General features: G+C 33.0%; 1 protein-coding gene across 3 annotated transcripts in view; it reads left to right on the plus strand.

The window, feature by feature from the left end:
- Positions 1-16951, plus strand: part of KIFAP3 (kinesin associated protein 3) — a 163987-nt gene that overhangs the window by 88852 nt on the left and 58184 nt on the right. For all 3 annotated transcript variants that reach the window (XM_030823994.1, XM_003258855.3, XM_003258856.3), the window contains exons 12-16: positions 2599-2707; positions 3890-4002; positions 4408-4573; positions 5185-5310; positions 9419-9517. In XM_030823994.1, coding sequence (XP_030679854.1) covers positions 2599-2707; positions 3890-4002; positions 4408-4573; positions 5185-5310; positions 9419-9517 — 613 coding nt within the window. The remainder of the gene's footprint in view (positions 1-2598; positions 2708-3889; positions 4003-4407; positions 4574-5184; positions 5311-9418; positions 9518-16951) is intronic.

Here is a 16951-nt window from a genome sequence, read left to right on the forward strand (position 1 = left end):
TGCCTCTTCATCGCACAGACTGAAGTCCTTTTAGTGCTTTTCTGGTAAATTAGTAAAAGATGACAATGGACATAGTTAAAACAGAACAAATCTAGTTTTAATATTTTCTAGTTGTCAGCAATTACACTTACTTTTGAAGTGCCATCATAGCAATCAAATTAAAGACATACTCTTTCATGTGGAGTTTGAACTAAACTATTGCTTTTTTAAATTTGAAAGCTTTAATTAAATTTGAAATGTTTATCTCTCTTATTATGAAAAACTAATTCTATATCATTATGCATTCCATTTATATTTAGTCCTAATTTAGCTCGATATGGGGAATGGGAGTTGAGTAAGTTTTTAAGCCATGCATTATTTTCTAAAAATCTAGTTTCTGATTGTTTATTTCTAGGTAGAATTTAATATGGAAATTACTTCAAAGAAAATTTACCTTCTAAAATAATGACCTGTAGCCCTGTGTTTAAGGCTAATTTTCATATCACAAAGGTTGATTTGAAGTAAATACTTTTTGTTAGCAAAAATACTTTGCTTGAAACATTGCTTCAATGTAACCGATTCTCAAGATTGAAAAAAATCTATGGTAGGTTTTTAATTACAGTTTAGAAAACATAGCAATTAATTAGAGGATTGTCACCTACATTTTTGGTAATTTGTAATTTAATTTTTATTGGCAATTTTATTTGTAATTTAATTTTAATTGGGCAGATAGGTAGTGAAATCTGTTAAATATATATCCAGTAAATTAAGATTATTTTACTTTTGCCCTTGAATCTTTTTTTATTCTGTGGCATTATTAAGTATTAATGATTCTTACCCAGAGATGCCATCAGTGGTAATATTTGTGGTTAAAGATCTGCCGTCAGGGGGAGCATATGATACATGCCAGCCATTCACCTGCTACAGTAATTTTCAGCATACAGATCAGTGTATTTGCTTAGAATTATACCTAACAATTTGAGTGGTATTGTGTTTTTTATTTAATTTAATTTAACCAAATTTAATTTTGGTTTTCAGCTGTTCATTGCTAACACATAGAAATGTGATTGATTTTTGTATATTGACCACATATCATTTTTGACATGCAGAAGTCATCTTGAACTAACAGTAATCAAAACAATATTTAACAGAAAGAGGTCTAAAATAAATAAATATTTATTATTCGCTGTGTTGGATTCATGAAGGCATGTTGTTCTAAAAAGGTATTGCCCTGAGATAAAACATAAGAAGTTTTTATATTATAAATTTTAGGAATAACTTCTATTTGTTGTTAACAATTTGGGCTGAGAGAATACTCTCTTTATGTACTATACACTAAGTTAATTTGCTGATTTGACAATAATCGAAGACTAGCTTCTCCAAAACATAGCATAAAATTTATTCATTTGTTTTTTATTATAGCAGCTATCTCTCACCATGACAAATCTAGATTACTGCTAAATGGCATAGGTAGCCTACCTTTTCCTTCTTACCTTTTTGTCTGCTGTTTTTCAGACCCTCTTTCTTTTTCTCTTATCACTAAAAATGTTTTTTTCTCATTTTATACCCATGCCCAAGTGACTGGATTTAGCCTACAGCTTCACTTTTCAACCATATATGCCAGTTGCTAAAATTCTACCTCCAGTCCAGACATTTCTTCTAAACTCAGGCCTGTGTTTATGACTTCCTACTGAATACCTGCACCAGACTATCACATAAGCAGCTTAAACTCAACATATCTAAAACCAAAATTACTATCTTTCCTTTTAAAGTTTTTTTCTACCCTAGTTTCTCCTTTTCAGTAGATGTTGGCATCCCCATGTATGTCACTCAGTGCATAAATCTGAAAGTCATCTTTGACTCCTCCTCTCCTTTAACCATAACATCTAGTCAGTTACTACATTCCATTTTGGTTCTCTTTTCTAAATATATGTCTAATCAATCCTTTTATCTCTACCTAGTTCAGACACCCATCTTCTCACTTGGACTTTTCCTCTAGCATCCTACATGGTTCCCCATATTTTCTTGCAATTTTATTCTATTTTCTACACTGGCTAAATCTTTTTGAGACACAAATTTTATCCTGACACTTTCCTATTTAGAAACTTTTAGCAGCTTCCCATTATCCTTAGCATGAAGGCCAAAATCTTTAACATGCACTTCAAGACCCTGCATGATCTGGTTTTTACAAACTTCTAATCTCTTAAAACTGTTGTTTCCCTTTCACCAACAATGCTTGCTTGCTTTTAATTCTTCAAAGAGTACTGTTTTTTCCTGCATTGTGACCTTTGCATAAGCTATTTTCTTTGCTTGGAATGCTCTGCTTCTAAACAATATGTTTAATTATTTAAGGACAGATGTTTTATCTAATATTTCTCTTATATTCTCCACCGTACTTAGAAGTTAATATTTAATGCTGAGCATCTAAGAGTTCATTAACTGTTTATTCATCTAGTTGTTGAACAGTGAACGCCTGCCAGTTTTATGTGTTGAAATGTAAATAATTATATTATGCCCAATGTACAATCTAAGATAAGACATTATGATAAAAATATTACTTCTGTGTTTGGTTTTTTGTTTTTGCTTCTTGAGTAAAATGTGCCCTGTGCTTCTTGCTAGTTAATGAAGATGCTGTTTGAATGTTCAGATGAACGAATTGACTTGGAACTCATTTCTTTCTGCATTAATCTTGCTGCTAACAAAAGAAATGTACAGCTTATCTGTGAAGGTCAGTGCCTTTGAGTGTAGGTAACTTTTTTAGCATATGGTATTCGGCATATGATGGAAAATAGATATAAGGAATTAAGAATTATAATGATTATGTAAGTCCTGCTTTCAAATAATTTCTTCATTATAGCTATAATCCTTAAAGGTCAGATATAATATTCTTACGTCATAAATGCAGACACTTACCTTTTGCTAACATTTTACAAACCATGGTGAGTTAGCCTTAATTGAAATTTGATTTTTAAAACATTTTCTAGATAAAATGAAAGTTTTTCTTTGCAAAGCAATCTATTATAAGGTAATAAAATACAAATGTATTAGATGATTTCTGTAATATCTTTGTAGAATAGCCTGTCATACATTATGATGTTTCAGAGTCTGCCCAATAGTTTTTGCCTTAGTATGTGTTTGTTATAAAAAGCACAAATGAGCAAAAAGGAAAAGATTTAAATCTTTATTCCTACCATCCACAGATAATCATAGGTAAGATTTTAGTGTAATACTTCTGCATATTTTTAAATAAAAATGTGATTGTCTATATATCATGGTACATTCTTTTAAAATTAGTAATATCTTGAAATAATATTTTATGTGATTAAATGTTTTTATAAAGCATATTTGTTAATAACTGCAAAATTGGCTATTAAACAATTTTGCCATAGTTTACTTCACTATTATGGATATAGTTCATTGCCACTTATTTTCTGTTACAAACAGTGCTATAGTAATTACCCATTCTCTGAATCTTTACACATTTTTATTTTTATATTGTTAGGATAAATTCCCAGAAGTACAATTTTTCTGAGTCAAAAGTATTTTTGTTTTTAACATTTGTAGTAGATATTATAGACACAAAAGAGCTCATACGGTATGATTCTATTTATATGAAGTTCTATATCAGGCAAAATTTATATATGTTTAAAAATGAGACAGGGAAGAGGAAAAGTGATTATATCTGGGAAACAGGATTGACTGGAAAGGGGCACAAGTGAACTTTCTGGAGGGAATGAAAATACTATGTATGTTGATACATGGTATGGGTTGCATCTAAATTAATCAAATTTTACCCTTAAGAGTTATGCATTTTACTAGATGTAAATTGTTGTGGCTTTTTTGAGAACTAAACAAAAAATTATCAAACTTAAGTTAACCTTAATTTTATTGGGGGACTTTTCTGTTTCAGGAAATGGGCTGAAGATGCTCATGAAGAGGGCTCTGAAGTTTAAGGATCCATTGCTGATGAAAATGATTAGAAACATTTCTCAGCATGATGGACCAACTAAAAATCTGTTTATTGTAAGTATCATTTTGGCTTTCTATTAAAATAGACTGGGAATTGAAATTGCTACATTTGGAAATACAGCTCTTACTGGGGTCTTGTCAAATATTAACTTATAATCCAAATTGCTCTTATGTTATCAACTTCTTTGTTAGTTTAGCACCTAGAAATCTCAACCTACGTTTCAATGTTGTTTTTGTTTTGTGACCCTTACCCCTAATCCCTCCACCCCACTACAGTCTTCTTGTCTTAAACCACTTCACCATAGGCTTCTTTAGCAGTTTAGCTCAAGGTTATTAAAACAAGAAAATCACATTTGATATTGACTTTTACTTTCAATGAGTTAAATTGTTAGATTCCTGTGGGTTATTAGATTAAATAAAAAATAATTTAAATTTATATTAAAATTATGTTTTATTCAGGATTATGTTGGGGACCTTGCAGCCCAGATCTCTAATGATGAAGAAGAGGAGTTTGTGATTGAATGTTTGGGAACTCTTGCAAACTTGACCATTCCAGACTTAGACTGGGAATTGGTTCTTAAAGAATATAAGTTGGTTCCATACCTCAAGGATAAATTAAAACCAGGTTTGTGCTAAGTATTTCACTTTTGCATAATCGCTAAGTTATTTCTTTCTGTTATGGATAAGGCTGCTAGAGCAGTATTGTGTGACTATTGTATTATTATGTTAGGAAAAGCCATTTCTTCTCACAGCTCTCTTCTCCCAGAAAGGTAGTCACTGGATCTCCTCTTACATATATGTTCTCTTTTTCCTAAAAGTGTGTTTTCTTAGTGTTAGTTTCTATTTCCTATTCTACCTTTCTTGTGGTCTTTTGGTATTTTTTTTATTCTGTCTCTTTAAAATTACCAAATACTATCCTACTACATACAAATACACATGCACAAACGTCTTTGAGGCATTCAAATGAGTCTTTTATTTTCTGTATCTATGTCGTCATTCAGTTGCACTCTCAAAGGCTTATCTCCACTTTTCTACTGCCCGCCGCCCCCACTATCACAAACTGTCATCAGCAAACATGGAAATTTGGAAAAAGGACAAATTTATAGCATATCGAGGATTCATATGACTTGATTTAATAGCTTTCGGTATCCTTTCTGTGTATTTACATTTTGATACTCTAAATGAATTTGGATCAGGACATTTCAGTGAAAACTTTCTACGGTTTGACTTCACTAGGTGCTGCAGAAGATGATCTTGTTTTAGAAGTGGTTATAATGATTGGAACTGTATCCATGGATGACTCTTGTGCTGCATTGCTAGCCAAATCTGGCATAATCCCTGCACTCATTGAATTGCTAAATGGTAAATAACCTTAATTTATTTTTATGTTAATGTCTAGACAGCTTATTGATTTAAATATTTAAATATAAAATGCAGAGTCTGTAATCGGTTTTTCTCATTACATTAATTGTTTTATAGCAACTTACATAATCAAGAAAAATGAATTAAATATACTGCTAACTGGGATTGGATAGAGTAATATCAAAGATCTTGAGCTTTCAAAGTTAAGAATGTTGCTATAAAGCAATTTAGGACCAATTTTACAGAAGTACTCTCCTGACCAACCTTGAACAACCAATATAGTAGTCACAACTTAATCAAGGGGAATACATTCCAAGACCCCCAGCAGATGCCTGAAACTACAGATACTACCAGACCCTATATATACTGTTTTTTTTCTAAACATACCAATGATAAAGTTTAATTTATAAATTAGGCACAGTAAGAGATTAACAACCATAATTAATAATAAAACAGAAAAATTATAACAATATGCTTAGCATCACTACTCTTATACTTTGGAGCCATTATTAAATGAAATAAGGGTTACTTGAATATAAGCATTGCAATACTGTGCTAGTTGACCTGTTAACTGAGATGGCTACTAAGGGACTAATGGGCGGGTGGCATGTACATCCTGGATACACTGGACAAAGGGATGATTCATGTCTTGGATGGAATGGAGTCGAACAGTGGGAAATTACATCACACTATTCAGAATTGCACATAATTTAAAACTTATGAATTATTTCTAGGATTTTTCATTTAATATTTTTGACCATGGTTGACTACAGTTAACTAAAACCATGGAAAGAAAAACCACAGATAAGGGAGGACCACTGTATTATATCACTTCTTTTTGTTTGTTTGTTTTTGTTTTGATTTTTTGAGACATAGTTTTGCTCTTGTTGCCCAGGCTGGAGTGCAATGGCATGATCTCGGGTCACCGCAACCTCCGCCTCCTGGGTTCAAGTGATTCTCCTGCCTCAGCCTCCCAAGTAGCTGGGATTACAGGCATGTGCCACCACACCCAGCTAATTTTGTATTTTTAGTAGAAACAGGGTTTCTCCATGTTGGTCAGGCTGGTCTTGAACTCCCGACCTCAGGTGATCTGCCCACCTCGGCCTCCCAAAGCGTGGAGATTACAGGTGTGAGCCACTGTTCCTGGCTCTATCACTTCTTTCTGTTGAGATTTGTGTTGGTTTGAATTGGATCTCTTCTCTTGTGCAAATCTTATTTTTTAAAACTTGATTTCTAAGTTGGAAGATTCATTTGGAAGCTGATTCTAAACATCATATTCCCTTCTAGATCTGAATTTATTGTCCTCTGAACTTTCTTAGTTGATGAAAATGTTCTATGTATGTGGTGTCCAACACATGTAGCTGTAGAACACTTGAAATGTGGCTGTCACAACCGATAACCTGAATTTTTGAATTAATTTAATTAGCTGCAGTGGTTTATGGCTACAATATTTGACATTGTAGGCCTAGAGTTTTCCCCTTGCATTTATATTGCTCTTAAGGGGCAGGGCTCATTCTTCTCCATACTGCATACAAAATTTATCTGAATCTTATTAGGGCCAAGTTCTCTAGGATCTTACACATCATAACTAGCCAATAGTATAGAAGTTAAAAATGCTAATATGAGATCCCTGAAGAAGATACTCTCATCTCAGTTCATCTTGTACTAGGCATAATATATATGCATTTTGTATTAATTTTAATAGATTTTAGAATATGTAATAATATACACAAATTGTAAGTATAGCTCAGTGTATTTTCAGTGTAAGCATACCCATGTTATTATCACTCATGTAAGAAAATAAAGCATTACCAGTACCTTAGAAGTGCCTCATCTCCCTCCTCTCAGTCATTACCACCTCATTCAAAGTGGTTAGTATGAAACAAAAGATAGTTTCTTTTGTCACCACTAGATTACTTTTGCTTGGTTTTGAACTTGAATATATAAGTGGAATCTAGTTTATTTTGTTCTACCTTATATTTGTGACATTAATCTATGTTGTATACAAAAGTTTGTTCGTTTTCATTGTTGTATATAATATTTTATTATATAAACATACCACCATGTATCGTTTCTACTATTGATGGATAGTAGGGTTAGGTTTTTGTGGGGAGGAGGACTATTATAAATAATGCTCCTATGAACATTTTGAAACCTTTGATTTGGTGAACATATGTACTCATTTCCATTAGGTTCACATGTAGGAGTAGAATGGCTGGGTCACAGAGTTTGTATATGTTTGGCCTCAGTAAACTGTGCCAATCTGTAGTTGTGCCGGTTTTCATTCTTACCAGTAATGTAAGAGCTGCAGTTTTTCCACATCACCTCCAATACTGGGCATTGTCAGTCCTTTCAATTGTAGCCATCATACTGGTATTTCGTTGTGATTTTAATTTGTATTTCCCAAACATATACAAACTCTGTGACCCAGCCATTCTACTCCTACATGTGAACCTAATGGAAATGAGTACATATGTTCACCAAATCAAAGGTTTCAAAATGTTCATAGGAGCATTATTTATAATAGTCCTCCTCCCCACAAAAACCTAACCCTACTATCCATCAATAGTAGAAACGATACATGGTGGTATGTTTATATAATAAAATATTATATACAACAATGAAAACGAACAAACTTTTGTATACAACATAGATTAATGTCACAAATATAAGGTAGAACAAAATAAACTAGATTCCACTTATATATTCAAGTTCAAGACTAATGAAGTTGATCACCTGTTTATGTTTATTGATTATTTAGGGATAACCAATAAAAAGATGTGCCTATTTAAGCCTCTTGTTCATTTTTCTCTTTTGAGTTTTTTTAATTTAATTGGTAAATTCCTTAATATAATTCATTTTAATAGGTCATCTAGAGATAATGCCCCGTATTTGAAGTATTCCTTCCCAAAATTTTAGCATATTTGTATTTACTTTGGTACACTCTTCTCACAGTCAGAAGTTTTCAGATCATAAATAATTAAAAGAAAGACTAAGTAGTTGGCAGGTGAAAGTAAAGACACGTAGTTGACAGAGTGAGAATGAAGATTTTGTGGAGAGCTGAAGAAAGTTGAAGCAAAATGACCTGCATCCTGGAATTGCTGTCCCATAGTGATTATAATCAAGAGAGCTAAGATATTCATAAAGTGATCTGACACAGCCAGCTCAGTGTTTTACTATGTTTTGGTGTTCTCTGACATGAGATTATCACAGGCAGAGGCTTTATAATATGCTTTTTAAGAAATATACAGATTTTCAAGATTAAAACCATTGGTATTAAGTGAGGGAATACTGTATACCAAGATAGTAATTAATAGTGAGAAATTTAGCCCAATTCGTTTGGGAGAGTAGTACTTTGGCAAGTTAGTGAGGGAGATCATTTGGGACAAATTGAACTTTAAGGGACCCACAATTTATTCTACACAACTGGTTTGATACTCTGTTGACCTAAAACTCTGTTTCTAAAATGTCATTGAACTTTTAGCAAGAGTTGATAGCAAACTATACTATTAAATGTAATTTCATAATCATTACTTAAGGTTAGATTTCTATAAGCAATTATACTTTTTCCATTACATATTAATCAGTGGACATCAGCTGTTATATAAATTACTCTTTGTATGATATTAAAGATTTATTAATTAGCCTTTATGATTATGTAACTTTTTTATTATTACAATTAATTAGATGGAAACTAAATTACTTATTATTTCATGCAATCTGTAAAGTTTAATTTTGTGAACATTATTCAACAAAAGGAAATACCTTTTTATAATAGTTCAATTTCTACCAAAAACTTAGAGTTTAGAAGGTATGATAATTTTTAAGAATTATTTTTCTCCTGCGAAGTCAACATTATAAAGACAAAATAGAAATCAGGTTTATTTTACAGATTAGAATTCTTTAAAGAATTCTTATAATGAATAAAACAAGTGGTGATAACTGTTACCATTTTACATTAGGAACATAGAAGTTAGTTTAATCCATTTCTGGTTACTTGTCTCCTTATCACTTTTAGTTTTTCTCATTCTGTATTATTCCCCTCAATTATTTTAAATTTGGTATATAAACATAGTATTCTTTATTTGAATTTTTTGTTTATTTACAGCTCAACAAGAAGATGATGAATTTGTGTGTCAGATAATTTATGTCTTCTACCAGATGGTTTTCCACCAAGCCACAAGAGACGTCATAATCAAGGAAACACGTATCCTTTCAGTGTTTACCGTAGATAACAATATTTCACATATTCAGAAAAGATGCATCTTTGAGTTTTTTTTTTTTTTGCAAATGTTGAAATAATATAGAAAACACTAAGTTTTGAGATAAACTTACAAGATAACCTATTTTCCCTGGAAGCTGTTGACCCCAAATCAGTATATAGGTAGAATATAAAGAGAACAATTTTATTAACTCGTCAGGTTGTGATTCCTAAGAAACTTAACAAAGATATCAGAACTTTCTTCTCTATTAACATACCTTAAGCATCAGAGGTTCCTAGGACTATCCTTGGTTCTTTTCTAATCTTACCTTATTTACTCTACTTGGGAAACCACATCTATTTCCGTGAGTTCAGCTACCAACTATATGCTAACTATTTAATCTTCATAACCCCTATCTTGAGCCCCAGGCATTTGTTGCTAACTGCCACTTGGATACCTTCCATCTACCTAAAGGGGCATAGCATGTTGTAGCCTAAAGAGCATTGTAAATCAAATAGCCCTAATTTTAATTACCTTTTGCTACTTACTAAGCTGCAGGACCTTGGAAAAGTTACTTAACCTCCCTAGGATACAATCATGTACCTAAAAAATGCCCGTAACATTAATATTAAAATAAAAAGACCTCCTACCTTGTAGAATTGTTGTAAGTACTAATGGATTTAAATTGCCCATAATAGTTCCCAATACACAGAGGTACTTAGTACCTGGTAGTTTATCATTCTTGCATCCAAAGGGTACTCAATATTGGTAACATCCTCTCCTGATAAGTATAACAGTCCTGCCATCTGTATTCATTGTGAATAACAACATTGTCATCTACACAGCCTCTTAAGCTGAAAATTTTGGTATCTGCTAACTCTTTTACTACATATAATTAAACATTCATTTATTCACATATTTCTCAAGCTTTGACCATCTAAACAGATACTGGCTTATGTGTTAGATATATAAGAAAGTCCTTGACCTCAAGGAGTTTATAGTTTAGTTGGAGAGATAGACAAGTATAATATACAAGAAATATAAAATTATAATCCAGTGTGATTGGCCAGGCACAGTGGCTCATGCCTGTAATCCCAGCACTTTGGGAACCTGAGGTGGGAGCATCACTTGAGCTCAGGTGTTTGAGACCAGCCTGGACAACATAGTGAGGCCTCATCTCTACTAAAAATAAAAAGATAAAAAATGAGCTGGGCATGGTGATGCATGCCTGTAGTCCCAGCTGCTCGGGACACCGAAGCAGTGGTTATCAAGTGAGCACGAGAGGTCAAGGCTGCAGTGAGCTATGATTGTGCCACTGCATTCCAGCCTGGGTGGCAGAAGGAGACCCTATCTCAAAAAAAATTAAAAATTCTGGGACCATATAGAGTTTCCAAGAGTCAAGTCTGATAAATAACAAGTCTAATTTGAGAAATGTTAATATGGGCTATCGAAATACGAATACGATTCTGCCTTAACAGCTAACAGTACAGAAAGTAATAAATATTTTTAATATGGCTTATAAACCGACTTTCCCAAAAACATAAACTCCAAATACGCTTTTGAACAGTGTTAAAATAATTGGAATAAATTCGTTTTTCCCCAGCTGTGTTCCATGGAACATAAGTATTAACAGCTGCTTAATGAAAAAAAAAAGTTCTCTGATAGTAAATAAGTTTGGGAAACCTTGAGTTAAAGTTAACAAGTTTTCTTGCTACAGAGTCTTCTTGGAACCTTTAATATGCTTTTTTGGGTAGAGAGTCTCTGAAGGTGTATTTTATGTGTAGAATTACTTAAAATTTACATAACTATAGAAGCCACTACAGAAAATAGTAAAATGAAAATGTAGTTTGTCTAGGTAACTTCTTTGAAATACCACCCTGTTTACAGGTCATCTCATAGGGTTTTTTGTGAGGACTAAAAAGTGAAGTATTTAAAGTACCTACTAAGTACCTGTACACAGTGAGTAACTGTTACTGCCTCTGTTTTGGGATGTCTGTTTAAAATGTACACTTAGTACCTTATTATCAAAGACCACAGAATTAAGAGAACTCCTATTTGACCTTTCTTTTCAGTGTAACTTTCTGTGCATTTTCCCCCAAGTTTAATTTTTGTTTTATGTCACTGAATCTGGAGTCAATACTTTTTGAATAGTTGTCCTAAAGATTATAGCATGTTGATAATGGTGCAACAGGGAGATAAAAGACCTGCTGAGTTAAAATTTTTATAAAAACTTTGTGTCTTAAAATTGGATAAAGATCACTGAAGTGCTTTTCCAAAATACAAAACTCAGAAATGTTTTCTAAGCCAGGCATTGTGGTGCATGCCTATAGTCTCAGCTACCTGGGAGGCTGAGGTAGGAAGATGACTTGAGCCCGGGAATTTGAGGCTCTAGTGAGCTATGATCACGTCATTGCACTCCAGCCTGGATGACAGAACTAGGCTCTGTCTCTAAAAAAAAAAACTGAAAAATAAAAAATAAATTTAAAAAATGTTTTGGAGTTGAAAAAACGGAATTTTTGTTGATGTCAATGGCATTTAAATCTGTCATGTTACAATGTATTACATATTAAAAATTATTGAAATATTTTATTTCACCATAACCTTTAGCATTTTATTGTGATTCTCCCTATGAATCCAATATGAGTATTTAAAATAAATCTATTAGACAATATTTTATTCCTTTTCTTATTTTTTGTTAGAAAGTTTGATCAATATTATTTGATATAATTTGAACAGAATACTTGATATATGAGATAGCTAGTGTAGACTTATTTTAGATAAATATATGATTTATATTCAGATATTTAAAATATTAAACTGACTCTCACCGTGACTCAGTCATGTAAGAATTGAGAACTAATGCTGACCTCAACAATTGCAGTATGAGAAATAAAATACAGTTGGCCCTCCTTATTTGGGGGTTCCTCATTTGCTGATTTAACCATCCATAGATTAAATTTATTCAAAAAAAGTTCTAATAGAGAATAGAAATGCAACAATAAAAAACAGAAAATACAGTATAACAACTATTTACGTAGCATTTATATTTTATTAAGTATTGTAAGTAGTCTAGGAAGGATTTAAAGTATATGGGAGGATGAGCATAGGCTGTATGCAGATACTACACCATTTTATATAAGAGACTTAAGCATCTGTGGATTTTGGCGTCATTGGGGGATCCTAGAACCAGTCTCCCATGGCTGCTAAGGGAAGATTATAATCCACATTTGTCTAGATTATTTTAGATTCCCCTTGAGAATTTTTAAGATTTTTCTAATAATTTTTATTCACACAAAACCATGTGAAGTATGTAGAATAGATATTATTTATTCATTAAATAAAAATTTATTGAGTACCTGTTATGATCTAAAACCTGGGGTTCTATGGTGAATATGATAGGCAAAGTCTTTGCCCTAATGGAACTTAACATTCCAATGGAGAAAAGAGGCAGTCAATACATATTTTTAAAAATGAGTTTCAGAATGCACAAATACATTATTCTATATCTTTTTTCTACATTTTAAATATATCTTTTTTATCCCTAAAAAAAAATAGTAAGAACCACTATGCAATATAGCCACATAGCAAAACTGTACTTGGGTCCCCTAAACCTATTTTTAAAAAACAATTTAAATAGTAAGTAACACTAATGAGTTAAGTCATCACTTTGCCACTAGTCATGATACTGTTGATAAAATTTTTTGGGTGTAATCAGTGATACAAAGAATGGTATGTACTTGTGTACATGTGCTAGAGTTTCTTAGTAGAAATTTGTGGACTCTGTTTTCAAATTGTTTTAACTAAGACCAATTGATAGTATTGATGCGAGGTCACAACTTTTTTCTTCACTTCCTCTTTTAGATTCATCAGGGTTTCTTTATAATTTGAATTTGCTTTATTATCTCCCTTCTCTCTTACTTACTTGTAATTACACGTCCCATTTCTTTTCCTTTGGGATGCAAACCTAAATTTCAACATTCATGTTCACCAAGTTCTAAAGGAGTATATGTTTCTATTTGACAGTCTAATATCTCCACTTCTATTTTCCATGTTATTTGCTATCCAACATGATAATTTCATTTCATTTGATAACCCTTTTGTAACATCTCAGAATTAATCACTATTTTAATTATTGCTTTTTAAATAACAGTGCTTATCTAAAGTTTACAGTATGTTGACCAATTTCCTTATTTACTGTCTCCTGAATTCCATTTCTCTATTCGAGTTGACTTTCTTTCATAATCAAGTATATGCTTTTATACTTAGTGAATATTATCTATGGATAATAAATGTCTTTATCTGAAAATAACTGTTATTTCTCTTTAATAATAATTCAACAGAATATAGACTTCTAGGTTGACAGTTATTTCCCCCAGCAATTTGAAGATGTTTTTTCACTTTCCCTTGGACTGCCGATGAGAAGTCTGTAGTCAGTCTAATGATTGTTATCTGTGATAAAGTCAGAGGAAAATTTAATTTCCTTTTCCTTGTAAATAACATGGCCTTTTTTCCAGAAAGACCAAAGAAGTATTCTTTTTTTTTAATGTCAAGGTTTTTTTACTAGAATTTGACTTGGTATATCATCCTCCATTGATTTTTCCAAGTATGCAAATGTGCACCTTTTTTTAATTTCAGGAAAGTTTTCTTGAATTATAGTTTTTAGTATTTGTTTTGTTCTGTTACATTGGATTTCTTCTTTGGGATTTCTATTGTGTTGGATCTTCTTAGTCTAATATCTGTCATTTTCTAATCTTTTTATCTCTTTTCACTTATTTTTATTTTAAAATTTATTCCTTTTGCGTTCTGTTTCTCTTAGAATTTTATCTGTTGTGTCTATTTACTCTTATCTTAATTTTTATATATCCAAAATGATTTTTACTTTTGTTTTTGGTTCTTTTCTGAATTATTTTATTTCCCTTGGTTTTCTAATCCTGATTTGTGTTGTGTGTGTGTATATATCTATATATATATATATATATGCACTATTTTTTTTTTATTATTATACTTTAGGTTTTAGGGTATATGTGCACAATGTGCAGGTTTGTTACATATGTATCCATGTGCCATGTTGGTTTGCTGCACCCATTAACTCGTCATTTAGCATTAGGTATATCTCCTAATGCTGTCCCTCCCCCCTCCCCCCACCCCACAACAGTCCCTAGAGTGTGATGTTCCCCTTCCTGTGTCCATGACTTCTCATTGTTCAATTCCCACCTATGAGTGAGAACATGCGGTATTTGGTTTTTTGTCCTTGCAATAGTTTACTGAGAATGATGTTTTCCAGTTTCATCCATGTCCCTACAATGGACATGAACTCATCATTTTTTATGGCTGCATAGTATTCCATGGTGTATATGTGCCACATTTTCTTAATCCAGTCTATCGTTGTTGGACATTTGGGTTGGTTCCAAGTCTTTGCTATTGTGAATAGTGCCACAATAAACATACGTGTGCATGTGTCTTTATAGCAGCATGATTTATAGTCTTTTGGGTGTATACCCAGTAATGGGATGGCTGGGTCAAATGGTATTTCTAGTTCTGTATCCCTGAGGAATTGCCACACTGACTTCCACAATGGTTGAACTAGTTTACAGTCCCACCAACAGTGTAAAAGTGTTCCTATTTCTCCACATCCTCTCCAGCACCTGTTGTTTCCTGACTTTTTCATGATGGCCATTCTAACTGCTGTGAGATGGTATCTCATTGTGGTTTTGATTTGCATTTCTCTGATGGCCAGTGATGATGAGCATTTTTTCATGTGTTTTTTGGCTGCATAAATGTCTTCTTTTGAGAAGTGTCTGTTCATGTCCTTTGCCCACTTTTTGATGGGGTTGTTTGTTTTTTTCTTTTAAATTTGTTTGAGTTCATTGTAGATTCTGGATATTAGCCCTTTGTCAGATGAGTAGATTGCAAAAATTTTCTCCCATTCTGTAGGTTGCCTGTTCACTCTGATGGTAGTTTCTTTTGCTGTGCAGAAGCTCTTTAGTTTAATTAGATCTCATTTGTCAATTTTGGCTTTTGTTGCCATTGCTTTTGGTGTTTTAGACATGAAGTCCTTGCCCACGCCTATGTCCTGAATGGTATTGCCTAGGTTTTCTTCTAGGGTTTTTATGGTTTTAGGTCTAACATGTAAGTCTTTAATCCATCTTGAATTAATTTTTGTATAAGGTGTAAGGAAGGGATCCAGTTTCAGCTTTCTACATATGGCTAGCCAGTTTTCTCAGCACCATTTATTAAATAGGGAGTCCTTTCCCCACTGCTTGCTTTTGTCAGGTTTGTCAAAGATCAGATAGTTGTAGATATGCGGCATCATTTCTGAGGGCTCTGTTCTGTTCCATTGATCTATGTCTCTGTTGTGGTACCAGTACCATGCTGTTTTGGTTACTGTAGCCTTGTAGTATAGTTTGAAGTCAGGTAGCGTGATGCCTCCGGCTTTGTTCTTTTGGCTTAGGATTGACTCGGCGATGTGGGCTCTTTTTTGGTTCCATATGAACTTTAAAGTAGTTTTTTCCAATTCTGTGAAGAAAGTCATTGGTAGCTTGATGTGGATGGCATTGAATCTATAAATTACCTTGGGCAGTATGGCCATTTTCACAATATTGATTCTTCCAACCCATGAGCATGGAATGTTCTTCCATTTATTTGTGTGCTCTTTTATTTCATTGAGCAGTGGTTTGTAGTTCTCCTTGAAGAGGTCCTTCACATCCATTGTAAGTTGGATTCCTAGGTATTTTATTCTCTTTGAAGCAATTGTGAATGGGAGTTCACTCATGATTTGGCTCTCTGTTTGTCTGTGATTGGTGTAGAAGAATGCTTGTGATTTTTATACATTGATTTTGTATCCTGAGACTTTGCTGAAGTTGCTTATCAGCTTAAGGAGATTTTGGGCTGAGACAATGGGGTTTTCTAGATATACAATCATGTTATCTGCAAACAGGGACAATTTGATTTCCTCTTTTCCTAATTCTTTATTTCCTTCTCCTGCCTGATTGCCCTGGCCAGAACTTCCAACACTATGTTGAATAGGAGTGGTGAGAGAGGGCATCCCTGTCTTGTGCCAGTTTTCAAAGGGAATGCTTCCAGTTTTTGCCCATTCAGTATGATATTGGCTGTGGGTTTGTCATAGATAGCTCTTATTATTTTGAGATACGTCCCATCAATACCTAATTTATTGAGAGTTTTTAGCATGAAGGGTTGTTGAATTTTGTCAAAGGCCTTTTCTGCATCTATGAGATAATCATGTGGTTTTTGTCTTTGGTTCTGTTTATATGCTGGATTACATTTATTGATTTGCATATGATGAACCAGTCTTGCATCCCAGGGATGAAGCCCATTTGATCATGGTATATAAGCTTTTTGATGTGCTGCTGGATTCGGTTTGCCAGTATTTTATTGAAGATTTTTGCATCAATGTTCATCAAGGATATTGGTCTGAAATT

Source organism: Nomascus leucogenys, chromosome 12 (assembly GCF_006542625.1).
Source record: "Nomascus leucogenys isolate Asia chromosome 12, Asia_NLE_v1, whole genome shotgun sequence".
NCBI lineage: Eukaryota > Metazoa > Chordata > Mammalia > Primates > Hylobatidae > Nomascus > Nomascus leucogenys.